General features: G+C 43.5%; 1 protein-coding gene across 1 annotated transcript; it reads right to left on the minus strand.

The window, feature by feature from the left end:
• Positions 1–628: 628 nt before the first annotated feature.
• dok1b (docking protein 1b) lies at positions 629–16625 on the minus strand. The gene is made up of 5 exons (XM_026161681.2): positions 16261–16625; positions 5060–5380; positions 3868–3967; positions 3591–3763; positions 629–2953 (listed from the first exon to the last, which is right to left on the minus strand). Exons 1-5 carry the CDS (start codon positions 16315–16317, stop codon positions 1595–1597), a joined length of 2010 nt encoding a protein of 669 aa, XP_026017466.2. The 5' UTR covers positions 16318–16625; the 3' UTR covers positions 629–1594.
• Between the last annotated feature and the right edge of the window lie 208 nt (positions 16626–16833).

Below are 16833 nucleotides of genomic sequence, written 5' to 3' on the forward strand. Positions count from 1 at the left end.
AAGAGGGATAAAGAGGGATGAAGGGGATAAATAGCAGCAGTGGCTGCAAAGAGAACAGCCTGTACCTGTTTGCAAGCCAACCAGACACAACTTGGCTCATCCAAGCCAGCATTCATCATGTCAGCGTTTCTTTTTTTCCCCCCTCCGTCTTTAAATCTCTTTGTTCCGACTGTTTTGTCACCCTCAGCTCAGAAGAAACCCTCACATCTTCCCATCTCGTGTGCCCACCGTCCTCTTACGGTATCTCTCAGGAGTTAAAATGCACAGCGTGTCTGACACAAACCAGCCACCGTTTTAACTGTCACCAGAGCAACCGGACAACAGAATTAAAGCAGAGATGGAGAAAGGAAGGAAGAAAGTAAGAAAGGACGTCTTTGTGCTTCTCTTACTTTTTTTTTTTTTGAGGCTGGGCTTTAATGGTGTGATTAAGTGGCTGGAAACCGACAGAAACAACAAAAACAGAGCGTGGCAGCAGGAGAGAAGCGGAGGATGAGGTCAGACTGCGTCGCTGTCCTGTTTTGGTCCAGAACAGAAAAGTCTTTTAAGCGTCTGATTGGCTCCTGGCAGGACAAGGAGAGCGGGGTGGTAATCGAGAAACTTGTTTAAAGAAGTGACTTTGAAGAAATCGTTTAAATTTGTAGAGCCACTTTTATTATTAGTTATATTTACAGAGAGCACAGCTTTTTTGGACACATACACACACATACTTATTACACTGCGGAGGACTGATTAGTTTCATATTTAGTTTGTGAAAACACAGAAATATACAGGATTTTACCAAATGTTAAACTTGTGCAGGAAGTTGTGATTTAACGGCCACAAGATTGTTTCTGATTCTGAAGCCGTCTTAACAGTTCCACTTTTCAGGCTTCACTAAATCAGCTGCTTTTTTTTGTCCTTTTTTTTTTTTTTAAACAGCAGCTCTTCCAGTGCGACCACATCTCATATTAGTGTCCTGGCCTGAAAAAATTCATCTTCCCACTTTGGTGAGATTTGAGAGAATATATCAGCCCGGAAAACACAAACAGAAAATGACTGGTTCCTTTTGGTGTATCCCTCGTCTCACTGTCAAACAATGACTTGTGTCCGTCACGCATTTCAAAGAAACGGAGAAAGCAGCAGTGCAAAAAAACATGTTCTTCGGTCACTTCGCAGCCACAGCGGATGAGAAAAGAAGAGCCAAGCCACTCTCCCAGCGTCTTCAAGTCAAGCCCGTAAGCAGAGACTCTTGTTGGCACATCCATTCGGCTCCTTTATGTGTGCGTGTGTTCGTTCAAATGAAGTGGCTGGCTTTGACCACACTGTGGCTTGGGTACGCCAATTATGGGTTTGACCAGGCAAACACTCACTCTCTCTTTCTGGAACACACACAAGCGCAGGGTGGCCCTGCTATAGCTGCACAGCATGTTTCAAAAAATACAGCCATGTTGTGGTTTTCTCGTGGCTGTGAGCTAATCCGCTGTCTCAAATCATTATTCCAGTCTGCCGCTGGAAGAAATGCGAAATGCACTCAGTCCTTTGGAAAAGCCCGCAGGCGCTGACCAAAAATTTGTCTTTCAGCGTCATCTTACCTCTTTGAAAAAAGCGATTCGTGTCAAATATCTCCCAGGTTGTCATAAATGATATCGGGTGCTCTCAGCCGTGCTTGTTGGTGCTGGCTGTACCACATAGCAGTAGCTGGAGCCTTAGATTTTGATACTTTGCTGTACACCACTTTCCCCCTGTCTCCACTATCACCACCACCCCAAATGTTGTTGTTGTTGTTCACGTTATTGGCGGGACCTCCATGTTTTCCAGGGGGCAGAGGAACTGGCTCCTTACGAGTGAAACCACCCCTGCCTGGCTTGGGAGCGGTAAGGGGCTTGGGGAACCGCGGCGTCGGAGGCTGTGGCGTGCCACGGCCCTGGCCAAACTGGGGAGGGGATTGTCTCTGAGGCTGCTTCCCCTCCTGTCCTGATGGGGTCACCGTCTCCTCTTGTCTCCTCTGGCTGTGAGGCTCCGCGTGAGCTTTGTCATAAAAAAGCATTCCTAAGCTAGCGGGTATGCTTCCTTTTGCACGACCCTCTGGTTCGTCATATATGTGCTCCTGGGAAGAGGCGGGAGGTGACGGAGCTCCTTCTGCGTTACCTCCCGGGGGTCGCCTGCTATTGTTCACCGCCCGTCCTCCCCCTCGTCCTTTCCCTACACCCCCGTTTAGACTCAGTGTGTTCAGATCCATAGTGATCTGATCGTACACATGCGAGTACAGATCTGGGTGCTTCCTGTGGTTACTGCCTGACGGGTGATCCCCTTGGACGCCCGCTCCCACGGAATCGTCGCCTACTGGTCGTTGGCGTGGAGTGGGCACTGGAGCGGTGGCTGTGGATGGGCTGCTGGTTTGGTTCTGAGCCTTGATGCTGTCCACCGGGTCAGAATAGAGACAATCAGCGATTTGCAGAGGCAAACGGACTGAATCAGCTGGTTCAGAATAAAGGCCTGCGCTTTCATCAGATAAGGACACACCTTTGCCCACATGTCCTTTGGGAGACCGCGGAGGTGTCCCTGCACCTCCCAACATCCCTGGAGGCTCTGGTAAACTCCTCCCTTTAAGTCCCGTTCCACCTCCTTGCACCCGTCCTCCGTCTCCTCCGTCTCTCTTTCCGAGCACGCCGTCAGCCGAGCCTGGTTTGCTCCCGCCCGAATCCCCGTCGGCCTCGCGACTGCTGCAGCTGCTGCTGTCGCCGCTTCCCGTCGCCATGCTGGCAGAAATGGTATTGCGGAGATGTTGAAGCGATGCTGAGCAGTCTGATTCAGAGTTCAAAGGGCTGCTGAGGCGGCGCTCTTCAGCTAGAGCTTTCTGTGACTGGATCGCCTGGTCGACCAGTATGAAGATCTCGTTCCCTTGTTTGGTCTCAAAGGTGAAGGTGCCAGGGCCTGAGTCGCACCGTCGGCCCGCCTCGAATGAAAACATGACCTGGAAAAAGAAGAGAAAAAAAAAAGGTTAATTGGGTTTCATCCAAAATTTTGAGTTAAGTGTGTCTGTTACAGAAGGGATTGAACAAATTTCAAAATGAAACAGAAGCAACAGAAGCTAGTCGCACAAGTCCCAGCACTTCCTTTTTCCAGTGAACTTCGCTTCATTTTCAAGTTTTCTGATTAGATCTGAATAATAAATTTACTTCCAAATTCTAACTGAGGCAGAAAGTTGAAAGTCATTATCTGTTTCCCTTCCAACCTGCACCAGCGATGGCATCAATACTTAAACATAAACATCATGAGTAGACAAACTAAACAGCCTCTTTTAAAGGTCATCTGCTAATTTTAAGTCCTGATCTTGAGCTTTAAAGCATCTAAGTGACACAAAACAACCACAGAGAGTCGGACCTTAAATATATTTAGTAACGCTGAGGCTCAAACCACATATATACGCGCTGTCATTGTTTTCACTTCCTACGTATAATCAGTCGTGCGCCGTGCGTTTAAACTTAGGACAACACACATCCTTTCCAAGTTTGTCAGAGATCAACACGTTTTGATGACCTGAGGAGATTTTAGCCATTTCTCTGTTGCTCTGATCGTTTTTCTGCCTATCAGAGACATATCTCACTCACCCTGTCCCTGCCGTATCTCCTCAGCAGCTTGTAGGGCCACACCAGAACCTGCCTCTTGGTCTTTGGCTCCTTCAAGATCAAAACATCGCTTTCAGCTTTCAGCCAGTAGTTGCCCGCGAGCCCACAACGCTCTGAGGCCTCGGTCCGTTGAATGGTTACCCAGAACTCGTTCACTGCAACAAAATGAGAGCAATTTTTTTCATAAATCTTCTAGAAAATATCTGGCTGGATTAGATTAACCCCTGAGCCCAAAAGACTGGACTGCTTTGTGACTTACCCTCCTCTCTGGAGTAGTAGATGAGGTTCTCGGCCATCTGCAGGTCCTGGGGTCCTCCATTAGAGTCTACAGCACCGCTGGTACTGCTGCCACTTCCGCCCTGTTGGTCACATAAACACAACAGACAACCAGACACTGAATTAGGATACTCACAGCATGTACACATAAACATATGTAAGCTATGTGTTGCCGAGGGTTTCTTCCCTTTTAAAAGGGAGTTTTTTCTTCCTATTGTCGCCAAGTGCTTGGTCATAGTGAGTTGCTTGACTGTCTGGTTTTTCTCGTCTTATTGCAGGGTTTTTACCCAACAATGTAAAGCACCTTGAGGCGGCTATTGTTGTGATTTGGTGCTATATAAATAAAACGGAATTTCATAAAAACACAGCAGACGTGAAGGACCAAGTAAAAAGAGTGAGAAGAGAAAAGAGTAAAGCGTTAGAGAGGCTGAGTGTGCAGTCTTCCTCCTGGAAACTCCCTCTGGCTTCCTTTCTGCAAATATCTGCTACGTTCATGTTTGTGTATATGTGTGTAGGCGCTCACATGGTGCAAGCTGCGGCCTACATAGACACTCCAAGGGCATGTGGGAAAATCTGGAAGACTCACGCACAAACAAAAAGAAAAGTCCACATTGCAGTCGATACTGAATTGCACTAAATCCGCTTTTTCATTAAATTTGTGCAAATATTTGTCGTGACGTTTAGGCTTGTACACTACAGAGCAGAGAAGCTAGGTGCAAAGAAACATATTGTAGATACAACAAGAGATAAAGACATTAAACACACACACAGGAAGCCTTAAAAAACACACACACATCCACCCTGGTATTAGTCACACACTGCAAACTCTGCTTCCTATAGCAAACCGAGCATCAGCCTACGGCGCTGAAAAATAAAGCCAGCGGAGAAGTGCGAAAATCGACAACTTTCTAACGTCCACATGAGGCTGGTTACTAAAGTGAGTCGGTCCCCCATAGGCGCCCATGCTAAAATGACCAAGTTCATTTAAGACAAATGAAACGTTTGAGGCCTGCAACAAAAAGGTGTTGGAGGCTAGGTGACTTCAAAGCCGCTTATAGGAATGACTGAGCTTTTGACTATAACACCTGTATGGTTAGTCAAGTCCAGTATTTTATTTGTATATTACTTAGTACTAATTAGCAGGTGTACAAGTCTTTAAAAACTATAAAAAATACCTGAAATGCAATGTCACACATGGTATCCATCCAATCCTTGGCAACGGCCTTTTCTGCTGAAAACACGTGCATCTTATCGTTTGTTTCCACACAAAACGCTGCCATGTTGTCTTTGGGGCAGCTCTCTGTCAGTGCAGGCAGGATGGAAATGCACTCGGACAAGCGAATGATCTTCTTGTCCAGCTTCCTGGTCTTCTCATTGGACCCGCCTACGGAGCCTCCGCCACCTCCACCTCCACCACCAGGAGCGTCGAAGAACTCGAGGCGGGCGATGCCATTTTGGCTGGCAGGGTAGAGGACGAACCAGTTCTTCTTCCATTTCTGTGGAAGTAACGAGAAAAATCATTAAACATTATTGTAGCTAAAACCGAGAGAAGCGTTTTAGCACCTTTCACCTGCTTATTTGCAGTGACAAAGAGGGAAGCTGCAGAGTACCCTCTGATAGAGTATGTCACAAAAAACTTGGTTGAAGGGTGTTTCTCACTTTTTTTTAATTTTCATTTACTGATGGTTATAAATGCTGACACAGAGACTGGGAAATATGGGTCTAAAATACTGACCCACTAATAAATCAGGTCAGCCAAAGAGCTGATTAGGCTGCTGTACACTCTGACCATGCATTTCTTGCATTAGTTGTGAAGACCAAATCAGTAGTAACAGGAAACTTTGACAAATATTGCCATGTGGACAGAAGCATGACTCCAAATGCAAATTGTCATCACTGCAAAACATGTGAGGAGGTTACACATTCTTAGGTTAGGTCATATTTCAAGTACAGGGTGTGTAATATTTACTTTCTTCTGAACATTTCTGTCGTAGTTTTTATTTTTTAAGTTTTACTGACATTGTTCACTTTACAGTACAAGTCTTTAGAAACACAAGTTTGTTCCCACCCCCATTCTCTGCGGCCTGCTGGAGCGGGAGGGCTAGGTGGAGTTGGCCGTCCGACTGCGGTCTGGAGTGTGGGGCCTCCCTGCTGCTACGGAGTCGGGGTGGTCTGCCTCTCCCCACCGCAGGGAAAAGGGTAACACCACCTGGGTCTGGGTGCAGTTCCCCCCTCCAGGAGCAAGGGTACCTAGACCCAGTTTGTAGAGTACGCTTGGGGAGTGTGATCGTGTGTACAGCGTCTCTTTATGTCTGTCTCCACGTTGGTTGAGTGTGGAGTGAGTGCATATGAGAGCATGAGGGGGGGAATGGATGTTTGTGTCTGTGTGTGCCTGTATGTCTGTGTCTATATGTCAGGTTGGGTATCAGATGCCACCTCTCTGGGGACATCTCAGGCCCTGCAAGGTTTGGAGGCCTATCTCCACCCACCACCACTTCCCCTGCCGGTGGCGGACTCCCTCAGGTGTCGGTGCGTTGGTGGTTCTTTGTGTCTGGGGGTGGGCGTCCAGGTACACACCGGCTCACTCCTTGGCGGCCGCTTATCGGGGCCTGGACCCTGGGGCTCGCTCGGGCCCCTTCGGGGGTGGGGTGCCCCCGGCCTCTCGGCCTGGGGCTCGGTCACTCAGGCACAGCTGGCTGCCGGCGGAGCTCACGGGCGCGTCACTGCAACTCCCCCTGGCTTCTGCTCCGCGGCTGCTGAGTGAACCCTCATCTGGGACTCTCCTCAGCTCTTACTGGAACAGTGGCGCGGCTGCCCCTCTGTTGGTCTTCCATGGTTTCTTGTGTTCTGGGGGCCTCTGGATGTCTGGAGTTTTGATCTCCTCCATACCTGCTTCACACCCTGGAGGACGGGGCTGTGGCCCCCCCACACTCCCTAGCAGATCGTTACATGGAGAAACCTTTGGAATACAAGCGCGCTGATCCACACAGGTATGCACACGGGTGTTCACTGCTCGTAGACCCAAATTACACCTTTCTTGGCTGCTACTTCGAAGCACATCTGTCCTGCGTGCTGCACAACAACATTGAATATTTAGTATTTACTGCTGTTTACACTTAGCTAGATTAATGCGATGGTGTTGTGTTTAGTATGTTGCTTTGTTTTTTGTTTTTTTTGTCTTTTTTTGCTTGTTTTCTATTCTTCTCTCAACAGGTGATCCAGGAGATTTTTATTTTTTTTCTCCCCCCCTTTCTCACTGTCCCTCTCCCCTTCTGTTTTTCCTTTCCTTCCTCTTTCTTTCTCCCTTTCCTATCTCTCACTCATGTCTGTCCCGTCTGTAACATCTGAAAATAAAATATAATAAATAATAAAAACAAAGATCGACCAAATGGACCAATACGGCAATGCCACAATGATCCATTTGGCAAAGTAAATCCATTGGGTATCCTTGTTGGTCTTCAGACAACAATTCTGATGGCTAAAGAACCAAATGGGACAGGCGAAAAAAAGAAAAGAAACACAAGTTTGTTTTTCATGTAGCGATCAGACAAGTAGGCTGAGTTTAAACTAAATCTGAAAGCTGCCTAAGTGGGTGGGACAGGCTGAAAGGATAGAAAAAGGTGAATTTGAATTGAAACACAAGATATGATTTACATTATGCTGTTAATGTCTGTCGAACGAGCTAAAAGTGTGTGGTTTGATCTGATAGCAGTAGAGGGGAACGCAAAATTGTCCACAAATGATTAAAAACTGATGAAGAGTAAAGTTAAGGTTCAGAAATTCTGAGTCAAAATGAGATTTCCAGGCTGTTCTGTTACTCTACCGCTCTGCTGTCTGAGGCTTAATGTAGGAGGCATGTGGTGATGACTCCAGTGCAGTTTAACTCAAATCTGTTGCACAAGCCATTGTTTCCTTTACATTCAATCAGCAGCAGTTGCAGACCTCAGCATTAGTCATCATTGCTCATACAGAAAAATTATCTTAAAAGCATTTACTCATCTTGAGTTTACACATAGATTAATTTAGTATATTAAGATTAATTTAGTATATTAAAATAATTCTATGAGTTTTTGAGGTTTAACAGTTAGTTCATTTTAATCTAACTACTCCAGCTCTGACTGCATCTGTACATCACTTTAGTTTAAAAATTAACTAAAAATATCTCATTGAGGAGGTTTTGGGTTTACGTGTCTTCTGTGTAAAGAAATGTGCCTGCTTTATCTTTTATCTCCCGGGATAAAAAAAATGACCCGGACAAAATTTGGCAACAGGTTTATCATTTCTACCCCGAGGCCAGCGGTGAGGAAGCAACAGCTAACAATGATCTCTTCCTCCACAAACAAGGACAGCAGCAAACAACGTGGCACGCGATCCGACGCTGAACAATGAGAAGCTCGGCAGGTGTAAAAGAGCCCCGGCGTTCACTGCTGAAAATAGACATGAAGACATGTACGGCTGCATGTAGTCAATGCAGTGTAGACTAAAGTAGTGTTTGTCATGAAGCTGATAACTTATTTTATTTAGAAAATTCCTCCAAGCTTTTTACTCTTAAGTCATATGTGGACATTTCTCCTGAAAAAGATGTGTTTCCCCTTCAATCACTCAGCGAGGCCTGACAGCCAGACAGCTGAGTTTGTAACAGGAAGGTCAGGGGTAAAGTCCTTCGACCAGCAGGGAAAATCCAGCGAACAGAAGTAAATGAGAAATATGAATATTACAACGGCAGGAAAGGTTCTACTTCACTGATAAGAAGCGAAAACATTATTTAGTACGTCAGAAAATTAAAGCCCAAAGAACCTGAAAGCTGAGTGGAACAGCAGCCACAGCCCAGTGTGTGACTTTTGACATCGATTTAAAGGGTTAAAGCTTTTTAAAGAAAAGTGGTATTATGACATGATATATACAACTTAACAAAAATACTTTATCACGGCACATTCATTTGTCATGTTGGGAGACACACAAGGGTTAAAACCATTTACAGTGGCTTCATGCCATTCAGCTGTCTTCCATAGAAGTGTGAGAGTGAGTCAACGGGAATTATAACAGGATCCAGAAGCTAAAGAGATTCGAAGGAATTCAGCCAGCTTCTATTTTACTTACACCTGCTTTTCCTACTGACACATTAAAGACCTTTAAAGCTAAATCGCTATAGCTAGTTATTATTTATCGTTTCTCTTTCTAGTCTTCTCATATTCTGAGTGTCTTGACCAAGCAGCAAGTAGGAAAAACATAGTTTCCATTTGCCAAATATGTAATCAGCTCTATTCTGACGATAATTTAGCTTTATTTTGAACTTGTGTGGATTAGCAAACAAAGAAAAGGACTTGTTGGCTTGGACATCTCCTAGCTATCCAAAACCTGCTAAAACAGTTGGTATAGCATATCATATTGTCTTGAAATGAAACCAGTATAGTTTTACATGATATAAGTTTACGTTTATGTAGCATGCACAGATATGTCTGACACTAAGGGTAATAAAGGAGCTACTTTAACTAACTTCAACAAGAAAACTGCTTCAGCTGAAGGCGGAAACAACAAATTGAGGCAAAAAGTCACCATCAAGCACAAACAGGCTACGGAGGCATGCAAGGAGGAGATATAGAGCCAGCTGATGTGTGGGCCGAAGTAATTAACTCAACTGAACATCGCTGGAGCGCTTGCTAGCTGCACTCTATACAACAGGAAAAGCAAACGATGGATGGAAACTCCTGATGTGGTCACAGTGAGGAAAAGGAAGACTTAAATCAGCAGGTTAAAAAACTCGACCCGAGATATTTTTATTTTACTCTACATTTGACTTCTGTTGTGTCACTACTGTTGCTCCCCAACGCTGAAGCTTCTGTTACCTTGTTACAATAGATTCACGCTTTGAATTAGTTAGACAGCAGCTCACACAAGCTGGATGCCGTCCTTCACTTGATTTTGCTGCCTGCAAGCTGGGAACATCAATAAAACACTGTTAAATATTATTTTTCTTTATCGTCAGAAACATTTTAGTAAATTCCATTTAAATATTGTTATTTTATTATATTGTTATCATTTTGACTCTACAGAGCCCAGGCCAGCAGACTAGCCCAGCAGTCAGATTGATGTAAATCATGAAATACTCATTTGCATGTCAGCTAAGAAATTTGTCAACTCCAGCTTGTGGATTCTTTGGGATTCGTTGATTAGACTGTAATAGACAGTCTTTGGATGCTATACTTAAGGAAATGTAGTGGAAATGCTTGTTAGGACCAGTAAAAGCTCTCAAAGCGGTAGGTGCTGCATCTAAATATTTGTATATAACATACTGGTGAAGTACACTTAACTGTAACTGACAAATAAAGGACTAATAGGATAAAGAAGAAGAAATAAAATAGAGCACCTCATGTAAAATGAAGTACTTCCTAACTGTACGTCAGTAAATGCTCTGCCCGTATTTACTGTCAACCATCAGTACTGCCGTACTGAATAAGCCCTAACAGCTTTTTCATTATCATCCGCTGCATGAAAATCATCAACGTGTGACTCAGTATGTAAAGGTGGAATTATGATATTTGCATGATGCTTCAGATACAGCTATAGCAACAGGGTTTGTGTATATCTACAACCTACAGGGTCCTTAGTTGGTCTTTCTGAGGTTTCCTGTAAAAGCTGAGCTGGATAACCTCTGAAGGCCTTGAGGTAAATGTGTTCATAATAAATGTCTTAATATCCCTGTCAAATGCAGCCATAAAAGAGGTCCCCGCATTAAATAAGACAGCTTTACCAAAGTCCTTCACGCACACACACCGACACACACTGCAGCCTTTAAAATGAACTGCCAAAACAGACAGGAAATGTGTGGGATTGTCATTACTGAGGATCCTCTTTGCTTCCTTCATCTGAATCCTGGTCTGTGTCAGTGTATATATGTTTGCTTGTGTGTGTGGGTCTGTGTGAGAATGCCCAACTGTTTGCCGTGGACCATACAAGCGAATGCACGCACGCAGACCGCGATCAGCCCTTCTTACAATGTGATGTAATTCAGTGGTATACATGAAAAGGATGTGAGACTTTAAAGCATGTGCGGGTGTGCGACTGTGTGTGCATTATGTCTGTCTGTGAAACAGCTGCTCCATATAAGGCAACCGGCCGTTATCAGCCGCTATTACACAGAGTGGAAATTATGCAAAAGAGATGTATTTGAGCGAAGGAGCGAAACTTCCTCAGTGATGTCCTGTCTGTTTGCAAGAGCTGGAAGAATCGAAGAGAAGCACATGGCCCATACTTCATGACTGACTACCACTTTAGGGTAGTATAAGAAATATAATAATATATAATATATAATAATAATAATATAATTCTTCTTCTTTCCTTCAGGTAGCTGTGCACTGAACATAATGGTGAAAAAAATAATGAATTTTGCACTTCTTACACATATTCAACTCTTTGTTTGTTTATATGCCACAGATTCCACTGCGTTTCCAGTCAGGATTACAAAACTTTGGGTTTCATTTGCTTGTCCTTCCAACTGTCATTACAATAAGTGTTTGCATACAGACAGATGCTTTCAGGCAGGTAGATATACATTTAACCAGTCTGTCGCTGCGTGAACACGTGATGCTCTTTGTCTGTAATAAACCAGTGTAATAACCCACTCCACCATCCTCTTACTGGCCACAGACAGACCTCAGTGGCACATGCAAGGCCAGTGTGTGTGTGTGTGTGTGTGTGTGTGTGTGTGTGTGTGTGTGTGTGTGTGTGTGTGTGTGTGTTTCTTTAAGCATAAAAGTTTGTCTGTATCATGCCGTGTGTTGTTGGTAATATGCACTAAAAGGAATCTGGTGGAAAACAGAGGGCTCTCTGTTTATGTGTGACTTTATGTAAAAGGTAGACAAACGAGGAGGACGTTTTATAAGAGAAAAGGAGATGGCCAACTGCTCTGACCACAGGTCTGCTGCCCTAACCTCAGTCCTCTGTGGTGTCTATAAACTCAAGCTTTTCTCAACTGTTTGCAGATTCTCTCGACCCAAAAACCAAACGTGAATCACAATGAGCTCAGATTTGAGTGAAACTAATGTGAGACAATAACATTTGAGCAAACCGCAATAACTGCCTGTTCGGTTCATTTACGCTTTCCGTTACTCGCTCCCAAACGATCTGCTGATTTGACTCAAATTATATTCGCGCTACTACACGGTGAGGCTGGTACCATTGTGCACACGCCGTATGGAAAAACAGCTATGTGTGGAGTGGAGATTTTAAGGGCAATAGTAATGTCTGTGAAATCAGGTAACACAGGTAAGAGGTCGCTCTCAGCGCCAACGCGGTTTTCAACAATGACGTCGTCGCAAAATGTGGAAGTTGAGGTCTAAGTTTAGCCAAATCGACCAGCAGATCCAATAGGAACAGGCACTCTGGCTACCGATTAATCCTCAGAGAAATTTTATGATCATCATTTGGTCTGTAAATGTCAAGAAATATTACAAGCAGTTAAAAAGATCAAACAGAAAATCTAAAGATCCTGGAACCAGTGGATTTGTTGGAATTGCTGCATAAAAAAGGACTTATTATTAACAAATTTCTGGTGACCAGTTAACTCATCATTATCTTAGCATTAACTATCAGATAAAACAACAACTCTCAAATACTTTCACTTCAAACCAACAAGTATTCCCTGGAAAGCTGGAAACATTGGATTTTTTGGTCTGTGCTTCAATCCTTCGCATCAGCGATGACATGTTACTCAAGTCGCTCCTGACAGGGATGGCTACCAGCTTTCATGACAGCTCAACCATCACCAGCGTGTGCAAACATGCGAATGAGGTCCTTATTAAGACGCTGAATGTTCAGTTCTGTTTCAGCGAGCACGTGCAGCATCGGCTTTACATTAACAAATGACAAATTCTGCGAAATGTGAAGACTTTCTGAAATCTATGTCTCGGAGGAAGTCTGTCAAATATGATAAATCATTTCCAGCCGCAAGAGTACCGAATTTCTGATGCGCAGAGTCAGAAAGTTAGACTGTTAGTAAACGCTAGCTTGAACTGGCCAAATATGTGCCACATTTGTGCGTGCCTAAATGTTCATACAGTAAACTGTTTAGCTTACTTTTATTACAAAATTAAAAAGCTTTACTGTAATATCGTAGTCCATGACAAAGTTCATTTATATGGTAGTTTTAGTCAAAAGACAAAAAGGGTAGTTCTGTTTTCAAGTATTCGTATTTTTAGGGGTGGTAACAATTCTGAAAACGTCACTGTGCTGTAACACGATACCTGTACAGAAGTATTAATGCTTACTGAAGCATGATGACCTGTTGACTAAAGGCGACAAAGGGGGGGAAAGTGCACCGGAAATAAATCAGTATAATGACGTTGAGCTTTTCTCTGTGTTCTAACCGAGTGATCGGGAGAGTGACAAAAGATTTTAGTTTGGGGGGGTTTTATGCCAAGATATGAACCAAACTCCCTGAAGTACTGTTGTGCCTGTAGATGTTGAATGGGAACGAGGACTTGATAAGAACAGGGAACGATAAGCACAATGACCCTACCCCAACATTAAAATGTACGCAAAGAAATTGCTCCCACTGTCTTCCAGTGTAAAGTGCAGTAAATGTTTTGTAAATTTCTCTAAAATTTACAGAACTAACACTTTAAAATACTCACAGTTACAGAGTTCGGTCCAAACATATCAGGTATTTGTAAAACCAGGAGGACATGAAAGTAAATCATTATGCAAAGAGGGGAAAATATCAAATCTAATGCATCGATGGGGATTTTCAATACTGCCATCATGATCCTTTGTACTATTCTTGCAGACTATTCAAGGAAAACTGCACACCTTCCTGTATGCTACTTCCACAAACTACAAATGATTTGTTGTTTCTTTTCCGAGAAATGTGATGTAGCTACTGAGGTGCTACCTGCAAATACAGACAATCTGACACACAAACCCATTAATCCACCGCGAGGACCTTCAGACATGAATCACTGTTGGATAAATGTAGTTGCCTCCGGGCATGTAATTCCACTTCATTCTGACACACCCCGTCTGTTCAAGTGGCAGCTAGCTCCTGGCTTTAGAGCTGCACCGTCATGCCCACACCTGCACTCTTTAAACTCAAAGCTTTGTGCAGCTCCAGCATGAAAGTGGACTGCAATCTGCAGGTCCAAGATTTATAAATCCAAATATTTATCTCAAACATGGTTTTCCAATAAACCATATTTACAGTGTACATAAAGGTGCATCACCCCAAATATTTGCCCTGTTTTACACCTCTGCATTGCTCAAATGTGCTTCTGATTGGTTAAAACAGAGCAATATGCCATATTTTGGATCCTATGAATACCGCTGTGACACAGAGTGGCATCAAAGGAAAAGCAGAAATATTTGTCTCGTGGGTAAGTTATAGAAGGATGATGCGCATTCTGGTTATCTTGCGGATGTGGGCTACTTCTGGTAAAGACTTGGCACTGATGATAAAATGAATGAATACCAAACAAAAATCATTGTGTGACCTATTTTGTTTCAACCAGATCAGCAAATGGGGCGCCATCGCAGTGCCATCACAGCATCTACAACACTGGTCAAACAAAAGTGCCCACAGTGGGCCAGATCTGCAGAGTTATCTCTAATTAAATTTTACCCATCACAAGGAGCCAGCCTGTGGAAGCAGCTGTTCTCTGTGAAGACGTTTTTTTCTGAAGTTGACAGAAAAAAACCCTCAGATGATAACAGGGGCTATCAGCATCTTTCAGCTTCAAACAAAATACTTTTGTTTGTTTGTTTGTTTCAATCCTTTATCTCTAGCACGTATTTACCATATAGGACAAAAACATTAACAAGTTAATTTAATCAGTGAAATAAACAGCTGATTAGATAATAGCTAAATATAAAATGTGGTCTACGGTCTACTTAATGTTTGACAAGAAGAACAGAGCGAAACAGAAACTTGGGTTGGACGCTGCCACTTCACTTTTAAGTCACATTTTCCGACCATACACGTGGGAACGTCCTACCCTGTCCACTGACAGCTCGAACGATTGCATAATTCACCCACCAAACCTTGCACTAGTTTCAACACTTTCAGATCAGCCAGCATTTTGCTTCCTGTTCTATTCTGCTCAATTTTGATACTTTCTTTATACCCTTCAGGGTACTTCTGGTCTTCGGTCCTCGACACTGTAAAAGACAACGCCTCACTTTTGAAAATGGAAAGATTTAGGTCTGATCACGCTCTATTGAAAACAGCCTATAAAAAGGCATTGAAACTATGTTTTGGGCGTATGAATATGCATTGTGAAGTGTTGATTCCAGGGCAGGAAATGGAGCCAGAATGTTTTGTTGGTCCATGTCATATGACCACAGAGAAACGGAGAGACAAAGACCCTCTTACAAATCTTAAAGAGTAACCCAGCTCCTATGCAGTGGTGCTCTGAGGCCGAGCGCTGACACCAGCATGCACACAAAAACACACAGGTAGCTGTGCTGCTTGTGTGTGGCTGCGAGATGACACAAAGTCTGCATGCTGACAGCGAGTTTAAATGGTGTAAACAGCAAGTACAGACAGCTGAGCTGAAGTGAAAGTAAAGACTGCCGTCTTTGTAGAAAATAGATTTGGTTTCCGACTCTACTTTAATGGTTTAACACACTTTTATCATGAGTTGTTGTGGAAAGTCACATAAAGCTTGTCACTAACACGCACACACAACCAAACTTCCCTTCCTGACAGTACTCGGGGAGCTTGAGTTCACTTTAGTTTCATGTGTTCTTGCATTTAGCCCAGAGATGAATTTGCATGCACACAGATGCACATCACCTTTACTCTAAACCACCACACCAAAAAAAGGCCAGATCACTGAAGGCACAGCCACTGACTTCCTCCTTCTGCAGGTACAGTAGCATTATCTTTGAAGCCACTGGCCTGTAATTGCACCAGTGCTCTGTTTACTTGCCACGAGGTACAAAAAAAACCCATCTGTCTGGTGGAGGTACAAAGTTAACATCACTTAGTTGTGATTTTTTAAAAATCAAAATATGACAACATAATGCTGTCACGAGCAGTTTTAGTGCCTCTTTCTTCCCCTAAAAGGCTTTATTTGCTTCTCAATAATGAGCAGCAGCTATCCACAAAACTGGCTGAGTATAGAGTGGAGTTTGTGTGGTTGCACGGATCTGTCATTCTTTTTAGTGACCCTGAATAAATTACATGGAATATTATCTGCTGAGATAAGAGAGAGAAGTTATGGCTTGTTTATTACAGGCTCTTATTAAAGTACCACCACTTCGTTTCATTTGCCTGTAATATAACACTGGCTGTGGCTACACGCACTTCCTTTATTTCTGTGAACGCAACATTTTATCAATAAAAGCAGCGTTTTTTCTTTTCTTTTCTATTCCTGGGTCTTACCTTTCCAAACTTTTGGTGTTGCACATAAAGCTGTCCCTCCTTAACGTGGGTGTCCATGCCCCCCAAAAACGCTAAAGCCCGCCGTCCTCCACAAAGATGAAACTGGACTTGAACTTGACAGAAGAAAATCACCTTTTTTTTTCTTCTTTCACCCCCTCAACAACTTCTCTCTTCTCTCACTTCCGCTCCACAGGCCTTAAACCGTGTTTATCGCGACGCTCGCGCGCATGTAACAGTGTCATGGTGATACTAGAAGAAGAAAAAGTTCCAAACTGTCACCGAGAAGTCCTCACAAACTTAATGTCCAAATGTTGTCGGCTGCTTTGACTATCTGTCGCTTCTCACTCCTCCTGTAGAAATGGACCAATGAAAAGCCGCGCTTATACGACAACGCGTCACTTCCAGGTATCGGTTTCACAATAAAAGCGCTGAATAATGTCTTTTGACTTCATGCGTATGGTTGCAAAAACCACAAGAGAAGTTTGCTGTAGTTGTGTGTAGCTTCTCCAGCGGGTGGAAAATGTTCCAAAGATATTTAGATAATTAAATATAGACAATTTATGTTGGTGGTGG

The sequence above is a fragment of the Astatotilapia calliptera genome, chromosome 3 (genome assembly GCF_964374335.1).
Source record: "Astatotilapia calliptera chromosome 3, fAstCal68.1, whole genome shotgun sequence".
Classification (NCBI taxonomy): Eukaryota; Metazoa; Chordata; class Actinopteri; order Cichliformes; family Cichlidae; genus Astatotilapia; species Astatotilapia calliptera.